The following is a 14,905-nucleotide window of genomic DNA, read 5'->3' on the forward strand; positions in this document are numbered from 1 at the left end:
TTAAAATTATACATCTGTCAATTTATTCAGCACTGCTTATGGTATACGTTTTAAGAAAGATTTCCAGTATATTTCTTTCCTTCATAGCCTTTCTATCTATCCACAAAATCTCTGATGTTTCAGTCATCAATAACAGTTCCTTCAATAACACCGCCTGGCAAAACAATAAAGTCTCCAAGAATTAAAACTTTTCTCTATCTCCGGATCGAAACAAAATGATCCGAGAGAAACAAAACAGCAGCAATCGCAACCACGGCTTCGACACGAGCAATAACGTCGACAACCCGAAACATTCCGACCACATTCCTTGTGTCCCTCTGTTTTCAGACACATCTAGAACTAAATAAGCAAGTAAACAATGGAAAGGAGGGGAGGGGAGATGGAACGTTTGAAGATTCTACGAAAGAATTGACGTGCCCGGGCAAAGAAGTGACGGGGCATCCCGCGTGACGTTCGAGCAATGTTGCCGGCATTCCAAGGATGCCACTCGGGCACGCCATAGAGCTCTCCAACAAACACTGTCTCCTCATCAAGCCTTTCCATCCACCTATCAATAAAACGCTGGGCATCTTCTTTATTTTCTTTATCCTTTCCCTTTCTTTTTTAGCGTGTAAAAAAGGGGGATGTAAATGTATAGGAAATGTGTCTTCTCCCCTTCAATTTTTTTCCCTTCCTTTCATGGACTTTCGTGGGAAAACGAAAAGATTTGCACACATTTCTTAGGATTTCTTTCGCTGTTTCTTTAGTCAGAACTTTAGTTCTCTAAGACATTGTTTAAGGAAAGAATTATTTATGGACTCCCTTTTGAATGAGTGCAGAGAAAATGGTGATTGAATTTAGCTGTGAAATTTTTTTTTCGTCTCACTCTCTCGCTTTCTGTATCCCTTTGCTCCTTAAACCATGGGGTATTAAGAGCTCACGTGGACAGATAAAAGTAGAAGAGGATTCGCATGCATTTTAGATGATGCACTTTAAAGAATTCTTTTGATGTAGCAAGAAAGATAATGACGTGAATTTTCAAATTTTTTGATCACTGATGTGTTTGTAAATGTATAATTTTCCCTTATTCTCAGCAGACTAATGAAATTTGATAGGAAAAATACAATAAAGCCATAGAATACAATTCTTAGGGGAAAATACTTTTTTCTCTATATGTTCGAAATATGCAAAACGGAAATTTCTGGAAATGTTTTTTTTTTTATCTCCTTGATTTGCTGCATGTATAAATTTATTTTAATGAATACCATTTTTTTTAAATAACATGAATGTAATCAAAACGTCTCTCTTTCTCTGAATAAAAATCTGCATTTTAAAAATAATTTTCTCTTTTATCTTTCGAAATATGTATTCACACCATAAATATCATGTTATAAAATTCCTGCCAATCTTAAGAATGAAAACCGAGAAGAATACTATTAAGAATTTATGCATTTCATATCAATATTAGTATTAACAGTATAATTTTCTCTGAATTTCACTGAAGAAACAGGGATAATGAAATAAAAAAAAATGTGAATAGGAAATACGGGATGACATATTTACATCGGGGAATCTTGTTTCTAAATAGAACAAATCTAAGGAGTATCGGTATCATTTCCATTTCTTTTGACATACTATATTAATAAACTTTGAATAAAAAATATTTATTCTAATATTAAATATATACATATAATTATATGTCTACAAAATGCAACTGCAAGTTTATAGTTAATTCGTGTATGTTTATAATTAATACAAATTCAAGTTAAATATATCTCTACTGCTAATAAAGATGAATGCGCTTTTCTGTTTGCATTGTATGCGTTTTAGCTATTCACAGGCTAGACGATTTGGTCGATATATGTGTATATATATTATTTCATTTTCTTTCGAAGTGTAATCCAAAATCAAACGAAATTTTTAAATTTTCCAGTGATATATTCCACCAATATTGCAATATAAAGATGGTTCTTACACCACTTCGAAATTAAAAATTTATATTTGTAATGATGTTTGCTATGTTGAATTATATATTTTTTTTATTTTATCTTTTAATAAATTATAAAATTTATTTAAGTATTCCTAACAATATATCTCACACAAAATCAAAATAATTTAATTTTCACGAGCACTTTATGCTTTAAACAATTAGGTTTTACAACTTATTGCCAAGATGCCGTAAAAAGCACAAACTTAATTAGTTAGAACTTAACTCTTTCTGTAGATTAAATCTAGAAAAGATTAATTTTTATCAGGTGTCAGTATTAAATAAAATAAATATAAAACGGTATTTTCTAAAAATATGAATAAAAGAATAAGATTTCCATTATTTTAAAAATGTCTGCATTATAATTCAATAATTAAGAGACATGGTTTAATTTAAAACCATGTCTCTGATTAAATTTTATACCATAAAGCAAACATGGTTTAATTTAATAATTTAATAGAAGTTATCTGACTCTCAAAATTTGATGCTTTAATTTTTTTCCCAGAATAAGCCATTCATAATTAGTTACACAAAATATTTATTTGAACATTTTAGCCGCCATTAATCCCGGCGAATTTGCTGATCGTCAAAGACGCTAAATATGAATAAAAAATTTATTCTAATTCGTATAAAATCCCCTTTATTCAGAAAAAATCATGAGATATATATTTTAATTTTAACAATAATGTTTTTTTAATGTTGAGATATTAAATAAATAAATGTTGCATTATTGAAAAGGATGATGCAAAATTTATTGTACAATACCTAGCCGTGTAAGAGACAAGCATTTCTTAGTATGAGGGTTTATAATTATAGCAATTTTTTTGCAATATGTATTTTCAGTTGAAAATCATTATTACTAAAAGTTTAAAAAAATATATTATAATCATTAGAACCCCAAATAATTGGCACTTTGTAAGAACTATTGTATATTTAAAGCATGAAAATTGTTAGAATGTGTTAAATCTCGAAGAATTCATGGAATCAGTTTTAATTCAGATTTATTTTAGATCTGTATTTCATTTATGAGGGAATATAAATCCTCTCTTATTTAGAAATACTAAATCTCGAAATCTTAAATCTCGAAGAATTCATGGAACCAGTTTTAATTCAGATTTATTTTAGATCTGTATTTTATTTATGAGGGAATATAAATCCTCTCTTATTTAGAAATACTAAATCTCGAAATCTTAAATCTCGAAGAATTCATGGAACCAGTTTTAATTCAGATTTATTTTAGATCTGTATTTCATTTATGAGGGAATATAAATCCTCTCTTATTTAGAAATACTAAAGTTATAACATTTAGTAAATCTTTCAAATATTTGTATTGTTATATAAAATGCATGAAACTAACGCTCTATAAATTGCACATTAACTATTATTAGTTAATTTTTCGTTATTTAGATTGTTTTATATTATTTTGAATTTAAGCTTAAACTGAAAGGACAATTTTCTATGCAGTAATTTATATGGAATTATGCGAAAACATATTATTCCGTATTTAATAACTAGCAATTAGTATTATCACTTTATTTATTTTTCATACCTACTAACTTTCTAAAGCATACTTCAAATTATACAATTAATTTTATGGCTACTTTTTTTTACTGCTTTAAGCGCTTCAGCTTCATATTTAATAAAATTCAAATTTCATTGGAAACCACGTCAAATGTGATTTACATCGTTGCTTACCAGATTACAATGTAACCATATTTATAATCACGTTATTTTTTTTGCTGGCATCATAGCATATTGTTATGCAACATTTTATTGGCATCGCTAGAAGCTTATAGGAAAGTACTCTCACATTATCTTATTTACACAATTTACCTGTTAATGTTGATGATTTGTATCTAATAACTTTTCTACGCGAGCTAAAATCTAATTTTGTAGCATTTGCATTTTATTCCATAAAATTTACTTACGTATCATTTTGTTAATTCCTCAAGTACTGAAATTCAAATATTTTCTTCGATATATATTATGAAGCCAGAATGTAACATGTAAAGCCGAGGAAAGAAATGGACTTTCCAGCTTTATTCTGCTGTCTATAATCATTGAATAAAATTATGATTTTAAAGGTAGTATAAACTCTAAAAGCTTGCGCGTCTAAACTGCTCATAAGGAATTCTCTACATATTTAAAATTGTACAAACTTTAAAATTTCCTGGGGCAACATTTTTTTTTATTATGCCATGAATAGATTTGCCATAGATAAATTATATGGTATAGAAATTTCGGTAAATATGCCATGCTTAAATCCGAAGATATTTGATATCATCTCTTCAGGAGAATCGTTTCCATATATAGATAAATATATTTTAGATAATTAGAAGAAATCAGTAATAGTATTTTTTGGGATACTTTAAAAGTGTTTGACAAGTTATATGCAATAATTACTTGATTAAAATATAATTGTGAAACGTTCTGATAGAATTTTGACTCCTTTTTCGAAAAAAATAAAATTAAATATATATATATATATATATATATATATATATATATATATATTATTTTCTTCAAAGAAATGTTAATTGTAGATTTAGAATTAATACCTTACAGTTACACATTAGCTGATTTTTATTCCTTTCGTGCTTTGTTTTTGTATCCTTATCTGCATTTACTTTACCTAATAGCATAGAATACTTCTCATAAATACACTTTAAATATTATAATACTTTCTTTTACGAGGAAATAAAAAAAGCAATGCATTTCATTTTCTGGTAAATGCAAATTAGTATTCTCCAATTCTTTATTGGCAATTTAATGCTTTAAGTAATTGTTTCCTGATTGCGAATGATTTCATTATATGGAGACAAGCATTTAAAATATATTTGTGTCACAAAAGTGGAATACAAATAGCAGAACTTCATTCTATTTTACATTTCTTTAATTTATGTTACTGTAACATTTTCTTATATGATTGAACTGTTGATCAATTACATATTTCGCAAATTCAGATATAAATGGAATTGTGAAATAAGATAATAAGAATAATCATTCCACAAGATACCTTTCAGAAGTGACGAACTTAATAATTGATATCTTCTATTAACAACTTTATTAATTAAACACAAACGAAATGAATTCAATCAAATTCTCAATGAAAAAATACAGCATTTACTTACAAAATATATTAAATAAAGTAAGAGCTTTAATATATTAAAATTAAAAATTTTAAATATATATTTAAATGTAATTTATCAAAATGAATTTAATTATGCTTAAAAAAATAATCTTAACTGTTTCATTCAATTTTAAAATATTTTAAATTCTAAACATGTAAGCTTTAAATAGTGAAAGAAGTAATTGATAAATCATCATTATTTATTTAATTGAAGTCAAACAGAAATAACCACAAATATTTTAAGAATCACCTATAATTTCTGTAAGTAACAAATCTTTATAAAAGTACTAATTTAAAATGATTTTCATCAGAAATTATATACATTATTCTGTAATAAATTATCTGTTGTTATTTCAAAAAGAATAACCCAAAACATTATTTCTCAAGAAGTGTAATCATCATGGCATTCCGATAGAAATTTACAATTTTTGAATTTTATTTGAACTGCTTAGGTCCTTAATTTAAATATAAAGTGAAAAAAGCCTAATTGAACATTGGCAGAAACAATAGTAGTGAAAATGTTAATATATATGTATATATTTTATTTCACAAATTGTGAAACAAATATAAGGCATATTTGCACTAAAAAGTTAACACTAAATCTGTAGTATACACCTACATAAAATTACATAATGCAATTATTTGAAATTAAAATTTCCATTTCTCAGTGATTTCTTGTAAATTGTAAATTATATTCCATAAGATAAACAGTAAAAATTCCACTTTACCTTGAGTACAAATACTGTCCATCAAATAGAGACTATTAATAAAATATCATGACACCAGAAAGCATTTTTTACTTTGATTTAACATTATTATTTAAAATTTTTTACACGTTCTTACATAGCAATATGCAAAAAAATATATGTTACCAAAAATACGTGATCAGCGGCTTTTGAATGCTAAATAAAATGCCGTCGGAAATTTGAAATTCGTAAATAAGCCCCTAAATGCATCGTTTTAGAAACAATACAAAAACCCTAATACTGAGAAAGCGATGCTAGAAGAATGAGCTGAAATTTTGCACACTCTGATAAAATGGTCTTGCCCATTCATTTATTCTTAAATTCAGGAATATTGTCTGAATAATTTTTAAAGTCTTATCTTAAAAAAAAAAAAACATTGCATATTAAAATTTCTTTTAAATGATAAATATATGTGCAAAATATTTATAATATCTTATAAACAAAAAAAAAATTTGGTGAATAATAACATAATTTTTAAAAATAGAATTAAAAACCCAGAATTTGATTTTAATATTAGATAGTCAAATTTTTTAGCTCTAATCTAAAAGCGAATAGGCATAGACTAATTTAATTTAGTATCCGGAAATAACTTTTGATGTTTTGAAATTTAATATGGAAATTGGATGTTGCCATTGAAAATTTTATTTTTTTCTTCTTATTTCAGTGTATTGACCTCCTTTCATAAATTTTCAATCCGAAAAATTTTAAGAATATATTAATTCATTTTGAATCATGCCATTTTTTTAATGATTCCATAATGAACTAGACCAGAATAAATCTAGCTGGCTCCTCCCCCCCCAAAGATTGTAATTAAGACATTCAGAACTTGTTCTGGAATATTTTTAAAGTAATAGTTTGAAAATAAACATTTTCGAACTATTCGTGAGATTTCTAGAGTTACATTAGCCTTAAAATCATAGGTAGAAGAAATTTCAATATTTTCTGCCTAGGCTAAGATTTTGTCAGATATTATTTATCTGACTATGCGTGGAATCTAAAAATGTAGGAATCAATATCCCAAAATTTAATTCAATGCGGAATAAACTTTGAGATTTCGTGCGACATCTTGTATTGTTTCTTTTTATAGCATGCCTTCGTTTACCAAAGTTGAGGAAACGGTAACTTAATATTAAGTCTTAAGATGATTTTAATTTTGTTAAAAATTATTGATATTTCTTCCTATTGTTTAACTAGAAAGCATGGCCTTCCAGAAACTTTCTTAAGCCATCTTCAATAATAGTCTTATAATCCCTCCTTCCGGATAAATTTTAGATTTTGAGGTAATTCCCCAAATGCTTTGCATGCCATTGGTGAACAATAATTACGGAATACAGATGTTTGGCGTAAATCTATCATGAGCAATATTTTATATGCCTTTTTTGCAGAAAACTGACATTAAAATTGGACATAAAATTCAACTGTTGTCACAAGATAAAATGTCGAATTTTATTGATTTAAGCCATTGCGCATACATCCGCGTGGAAATGCAAACCGGCAGACGTTGAACCATTTCATGAATCTGGTTCAAAATTTGGTTAATATCTATATTTTAGATGTTAAATTTGAGTAATATATTATTATATAATATGTTACAGCGTTTAGCATCTTATGTTTTGCAGTTAATGAATTCACTTGTATTCGAACAGACAGACAGACAAACAGTAGTGCTAAAGGGTTACATTCAAAATTTGATAAAAGTCTGCAAATTTTATCATAATTCTACATTAAATTTCCTCTTTGACGATTGAATCTTTTAACTATTACAATACATCATCTATACTTCGTGTACCGGACAGTAAATAAGTCTTTATAGTTTCCAGTACATCGTATAAAATAAGCCTGATAACATCTCAATTAGAACAATAATATACTGTGTAATACTGTCACTATTCCTGCTGTTATTTTAACGTGAATTGTACGAACGCAAAATGTGGTACATAAATTTAACAAAAATAATAATAATAATAATATTTTGTACAATTAAAGTTTCAGGGATTTTGGAAAACCTGGTTTATATATTTTTTCTAATAAGGGGAAAACTGTAAAATAAAACATGTGTTAAAAATGTTTAAATTTCATATTCTTACCCTAAAAGTACCCAAATTGTCCACAACGCATGGCAGACTGACGTCTCGACCCGCAGAAACCGTAACATTAGGAATTGGTTCTGCGAATTCAGGCTCGGACAAAGCCTCGTGGGGCGATGTTGCCACTGAAAAAGGACAAAGTAAATTAGTTACAGCAACAAAAACTACATAAATATTAGCACACATACGGAACATAATACACATTTTTAACATTTTTATTTACTATATAAAGGTTGCATAATTTGATATTATTTTTCAGCGAAAATAAGTAATCGAACTCTAGCACCTGCATTTGAATCATATATACCAGCAGTCACAGGACGCAATTTAGTATAGTATTAAAATTAACCATCATACATATTCACCTATTTCTATTGTCACTATTTGCTATCTGTTTTCTTTTCATGTCACGCTTTCATCTCAGGATTTTTTAATCTCAGCTGAATTTTTTCTCCTATTTATAAAATTTTATTACTTGAAAAATCAATCGCAGAATAAAGGACGATATGAGATAGGTATGTATAAACAAACAAGATTATATTTTAAATGTGATATCTTTTGTTTTATTTAAAATTAATTTAATATTATTAGCAACAAATATCTAGTTCATCATCAGAACTATTTTTCTAAATATTGTTTCAATATTTTATATCATTCATTCACATTATTATTGCTTTTGATCATTTAGCAGTGGCGCGAAATGTATTTAAATGAAAGAAGTTATTTTCATAAACTTTTAATGATATATTCCCTTTTAAATTCATTTCATATTAAAGAGAAAGATATTTAATTAATGAATAAATTTAAAATGATACATTTCTGTATAATGGTTAAATAACTAACTAAATGCAGACTGTTAATCTCATAAAAGTAATTCACGGTATTGGAACAATTGATCTTTAAAATAAAGTAATATCTTGAGAAACATGTACAAAAAATATGCTGCTGACGAGAAATTTGACATGCCTCAAAATTAGCGAAAAGAAAAATAAACTGTTCACTATCCATGAGGTTATTTACACGTGGATTATGCGAAATACACGAAATGTGGAACATTCTGACTATTGCTTATCAATAAACAATTTCGAATGTTCCTGAGAAAGACACCAAAAGAATTCTAAAATCATTTTCAAATAATTATAAATGAATATTAGAGAAACGTATTACTTTAAAATTAAATCATTTGGAATGATTGTCTTCGTTAGAGTAAATGAAATCCATTCGAGATAATTCCTAAACGAGTATATTTAAATAAATTTTGTCAGAAATACTAGCAGCTAAAAATTGAATTTATTTAGGTAAGCATTAAATACTTGTAGTCAAGTGCAAAACTAAACAATCATTTTACTTGTCATAAATATTAATGAAAATGCTACGTAATAATTTTATGCAATTATTCGGTGCCTAATTAACCATACAAATTTGATCAATATTTAAAGAGTCGCAATAATTTCATAGGATGTTTCTGCTGTATTACGTACATACTTATTTCAACTTTAACTAAGTTGAGCACTAAGTATTTCCTGGAGATAAGACAAGAGCACCGGATTCACGTCAGTTAAATGGTATTTTAATTTTTATGGTTTTTAATTAAAATGAAGATATAGAATATTCCAAGATTATAAGATATAGAATATTCCAGACTAATAGATCAATTTTTTAAAATTCATTTAACAAGCAATATGTTGGCACTCATAACAAATAATTAGTTATTTATCTGATTTTTAAAATTTCATTAATTACAATCCCTATTAAAGGCTCCAATAACCAAACGGAGACATTATTTTAAACCAAAGAGAGAGAGAGAGAGAGAGGAGAGAAAATCAGACAAGAAATGGAATTCATTGTAGAATATGATATATTCTGCATTGAATATTTTATTTCAAATAAAAGGCAGATTCATTTAATATAGAACTGGAACGTACATTTTATTTTTAACGCATAAATGTTCAACATTTGGGACTTAGTATATAATTTAAAATGATTTACAGAAACGTCAAACAAGTCTATCATTAAAACATTTGTTTTTTGTTTGCATCACATCAAACGTATATAATCGACTTTTTTTATGTTTATCTACGCACAATAATTTGTATTTAAATCAAATCAGATACCGTTTGAGATTGGACACTTTTCAAATGCACCAAATATGCCCACTAAATATTATCAAAGGTAATCGTGACCTCATAACTAATTTTCATATAATATATATATATATATATATATATATATATTCATATAATTTTCATATAATTCATATAATTTTCATATAATATTCATATAATATAATTTGTATTTAAATCAAATCAGATACCGTTTGAGATTGGACACTTTTTCAAATGCACCAAATATGCCCACTAAATATTATCAACGGTAATCGTAGCCTCATAACTAATTTTCATATTATTAGAGATGGGCGTATGCGTCCATAAAATAAAATGATCCAACTGATTCACATAATTGCATTTTATATTTTTTAAATCACTAAATATACTTCTGAAAAAATTGCAATGCCTAATTTTATAAGATTTCCTATTCCTTTGAATTATATTTATTGAGGCATTATTGATAAAGTTAACATAACAACAACAACAAAAAATCGTTCTCAGTTATGAAGCTCTAAGGGTAGCATCGAATGATCGCATTAAGGGTAGCATCGAAAAAGTGTACAGCATTGATTGACATTTCATCTTCAAGATAATTATTGAAATGTTTCAAAGTTGTCTAAACTCGAATGTTCGAAGCATCATTATGAGATAAATGTTCGCCGCAAATGCAATAAATACCCAAATAAAATCTCAAAACATTTTTTTTTCAATTGAATATATTTCGAATTACTTTTAAAATAAAGATATATCCTATCTGAGCGTAGCAAGTGATATTTCATGCTCGCATTACCATTGATGTTTCATTTCTTTGAACAAATTAGTCCAGAAAATGAAGCGATTGTGTTAAAAAACGTATTATATATAGTTTCAATTACAGTAATCAATGTTCTATGAAACGATATTAGGCATTAAATCTTTTTATTGTTTAATTTTAGGAAATTTCTAGTACCATTCTGAATCATGCTAAATCACATATCACATCAATCATAAGTAAAACTATTACTTTTAGATTCTTTGTTTTCCATTAGCTACAGCTATCAACAACAAATAGAAAGGTAGAGTTTTCTCTGAGATGTTTGATGTGTTTTATAACTATTAGTGGTATCCTTGTCGTTACCGCGCATACCCAGAGTATTGGGTTTTCTTCTGATAATTGACATTATACTTATTCTGAGTTGGGGGATAGGTTAGTATCATGACAAGTACGATTAACTGTAGATTGCCTGTCAATTGTACAATATATATCATATATAAATACATGCTAAAAAAAGGATTTTTTTAAATCGGTGTTTACAGTCTGAAAATATCAGTTTTAGCTATAATTCCTTTCATATCCAATGAGAATACGATAATAACTAATTATTAAATAGATATAAGCTTTAGTGTGTTATGTATTATTAAAGGTATTTCTATTTTTTAATTAATATGTTATATGGAATTAATAATATAAATAATTTTAATCACTCATACTGAATAATCAGGAACTGTTAGGTTTGTCCTTGTACTTTTGATGCAGACATTTGCCTCAGAATATAAATTATTTGTAACTGCATAAAAATACAAGCAAATGAAAGTAAATTCAGGAATCTATAAACAATTAATTATTTATTTATATTAATGAACAATTTATCTTAGATGAAACTAAATTACATATATATATAGTCCACAGTTTTAGGTACGTAAAGCTATTTCTTAGAAGAAAATACAATTTCAAGAAAAGTTCTTTATTAATATAAGCGAAATTTATGCAAACGAACTTGCCATGAATTAATAAACTGTTGTCTGAGCAAAAAATAAACAGAGATAGTAGCTGATCGATAAGTGTTCCCCTATTACAAAAATAGCGATTGCGACGCCTATCGTTCTTTTGTCGAAATTAGAAGACTGCTGAAATTACCTTCATCATGAAAGCGGTAACTTCCTCCAGTGCTTCCGAATGACCTTAATTTGTGACCTTGATAGTCGCACGTAAAAAGTGTTAACTTTCCTTCTTTTTGTTTCAGCTGCTCTCTCTTCTTCACTTTGCTAACAATGAAGGGACCATCATTATCGTTTGCGTTGACAAGAGTGGCTGAAGTTAATGGTTTTTTACCCCCTCCTAACCCACTAGTCCCTTAAGGGATATACGTTCTAACGTTCGAAAATAAAGGAGTCGTAGTAAACTTGACTGGGATTGTTTTTATTTATTACAGGTAAATAAAAAAAATCAGTTTCAAAACATTTTTTTTTAATTTTTATTTTTAAAAAATCTAGAAATAAAAAGGGAAATGTAAAGGTTCAAAAAATATTTTTTAAGCATTCTTTTAAAGCTGTGTTACAAATGATTCTGTCAAAACAACATTTTATACTTAAAATTCCATTGATTGGAGAAAAGGGGAAAAACATCATGATTTAAAGGAATCAGTTTTTTTTTATTTGATTCTAATTCACTCTACTGATTCATGCATTAATTTTACTTAAATTGTGAATTCTTTAAAGTTTAGTATTAATCATATTATTTAATTAATAAAACACTTTATTTCATAATTAGAAATGCAAATTAAGTTTAATTTAAAACTTTTGAAGAAAATAATAAAGGAATTATAAAACTTTCTGCTATTTTGCAATAAGTTCATAAAATTTCTAATTTAAAAATGGATAAACATATTAACTGTGTGCAAATATATTTAAAAAGAATAAATTTTATTTCCAAATTTCAAAATTCATTATTTTTTGCATACATTCTGAAATGAATTGTTAAAGGAATTAAATTTCATATTATACATTATTTCATTATTTTATATATTTAAACCTGCCGTCCTCATCGGGTCTATATGACCCAAAATAAAATTTATACGTTCATATAACAAAATACAGTACAAGGTTATTTTCATGAAACTTCTTGATATTGTCGATATATGTACTCCTAGAGGGATGTATGTCTATATGTATTTCGAAGGAATGTTTCTCAATTTATTCCTAACGTATCGTTCGGGGCAGTATTACCCAATGCAAAAAAACAAAAAAAAACCCACTTTATTTTTTCTCATACATGTTTATTTTTGTTTGAAATAATTCAAAGGATAACTACAGTTTCTCTAATGTATCCATTAACGTAACCTGTTTCATTGATGTGTTTTGTTCACATAACAAGAGAGCGTATGCAAGGTCAAAAAGTTGATACGATTGACAGGGGGCCAAACTGTTTGATCTTATGCAACATTTCTTTTTTCTGCTGTATTTCACTTTCTGATATATTGTAAAAAAGTTGCGACTATGAATGTGAGAGATAAATTGATTTGATAAATTTGAGTCACACTGATATAGCTAAAATTATAGAAGCTTCTCACAGAGATGAAGAAGTATCCGAGTATGAAAATCATACTTGATGAAATTGAGTACGAAAGTTCTGACAACGATTTTGATACCAATTCTCAACAACTGAACTAGAAAGAGAGTATTCAGTAGAAGAACGTGAAATAAAGTGGAAGTTGGATACACTGCCACATTCTTCTCAATCAACATTCTAATATTATAAAAACTACATCAGGGGTTACAAAATATGCAACAGCAAAGATAACCGACGTAAAAAGTGCATTTGAGACAGTATTCAATTCGACAATTGAAAACGAAATCATAAAAATGACTAATATTGAAGGAGAAAAGGTTTATGGAAAAAAGTGGGAAAATATCGAAAGTGAAACTTTTGAAGCATATTTTGGATTATTATTGTTAGCTGGTGTTTATAAATCATATACAGAATCAATAGAAAGTTTATGGAATAAAGAAACATGCAGAAATATATTTCGTGCGATTATAGAAATATGCTACGATGTTCCTCGAAATTTTTGCGGCATATCGAGAGTTATTCGTTTTGATAATAAATCCATTTGTGAAGAAAGAAGAAATTTGGGTAAATTAGTTACAGTGCCAGATATCTGGGAAAAGTGGATAGAATTTTTATCAAAATTATATAACCCGATTGAAAATATCATTGTAGGTAAACAATTAGTAGGATTTCGTGGCCGAGGTCTTTTCAAAAAGTATATACAAATTAAGGCATCTAAATATGGGATCGAAATATGGATTTTAGGTGACAGTAAAACTTCGTATGTACTGAAAACACAAATTTACATTGGAAAAGAACAAGGATCAAAGCCAGTGAAAAATCATTGAATGCGAGTAGTGTGTGATCTTACTTATGGGTATTCGGGGTACAATATTACATGTGATAATTTTTCCACATCTTACATCTTAGGTCAACTTCTTCTGAAACGGAAAATGAATATGGTTGACACAATTTAAAAAAAAAATCAGGACTTCCTGAATAAATGCTAAAAAAAGAAGTTCACAGCATATTATTTTATTTTGCAGAAGACACAACAATTGTAAATTGCATTCCAAAAGAGAACAAAAATGCTATTCTCATGGTCACTTTGCATCAAACAAAGAAATTAGCAACAGACCTGACATTAATGATCTTAGATTATAATTCAACTTAATGGGTTATGGATACTCTTAATCAACTTTTAAACACATAGACTTGTAAAAGAAAAACAAATCGCTGGCGCATGATTGACTTAATGAAGCTTGTTTTTGGAAGAGCTGAGAAAATAATTCATTTTCCCATACATTGAAGCAAGGCCACACCTACCAAGAAGTAAGGACTCAATAAAAATAGGGAAACGAGTACAGAGAAAAATTAAAATCATATCATCAGGATCTGCCAAGAATATTTCATTGTATGTCAAACTTGCAAGGTGCAAGCTCTGTTCACCAAGCAAAAATAATATGTTATGCTATAATTTAAGAATCACATTCGCAAATTTCATGTAAGAAACTGTTTAAATTGTAAATAAAGGTTGTTGTTATTTCTTATGGCGCTTGCC

At 27.6% G+C, this 14,905-nt stretch overlaps 1 protein-coding gene across 1 annotated transcript in view; it reads right to left on the minus strand.

Annotated features, from left to right (window-relative positions):
- LOC129969534 (protein CEPU-1-like) overlaps positions 1–14,905 on the minus strand; it is a 300,199-nt gene that overhangs the window by 122,681 nt on the left and 162,613 nt on the right. The window contains exon 2 of the mRNA XM_056084145.1: positions 7,930–8,054. Coding sequence (XP_055940120.1) covers positions 7,930–8,054 — 125 coding nt within the window. The remainder of the gene's footprint in view (positions 1–7,929; positions 8,055–14,905) is intronic.

This window comes from Argiope bruennichi, chromosome 5 (assembly GCF_947563725.1).
Source record: "Argiope bruennichi chromosome 5, qqArgBrue1.1, whole genome shotgun sequence".
In the NCBI taxonomy this organism is placed as follows: domain Eukaryota; kingdom Metazoa; phylum Arthropoda; class Arachnida; order Araneae; family Araneidae; genus Argiope; species Argiope bruennichi.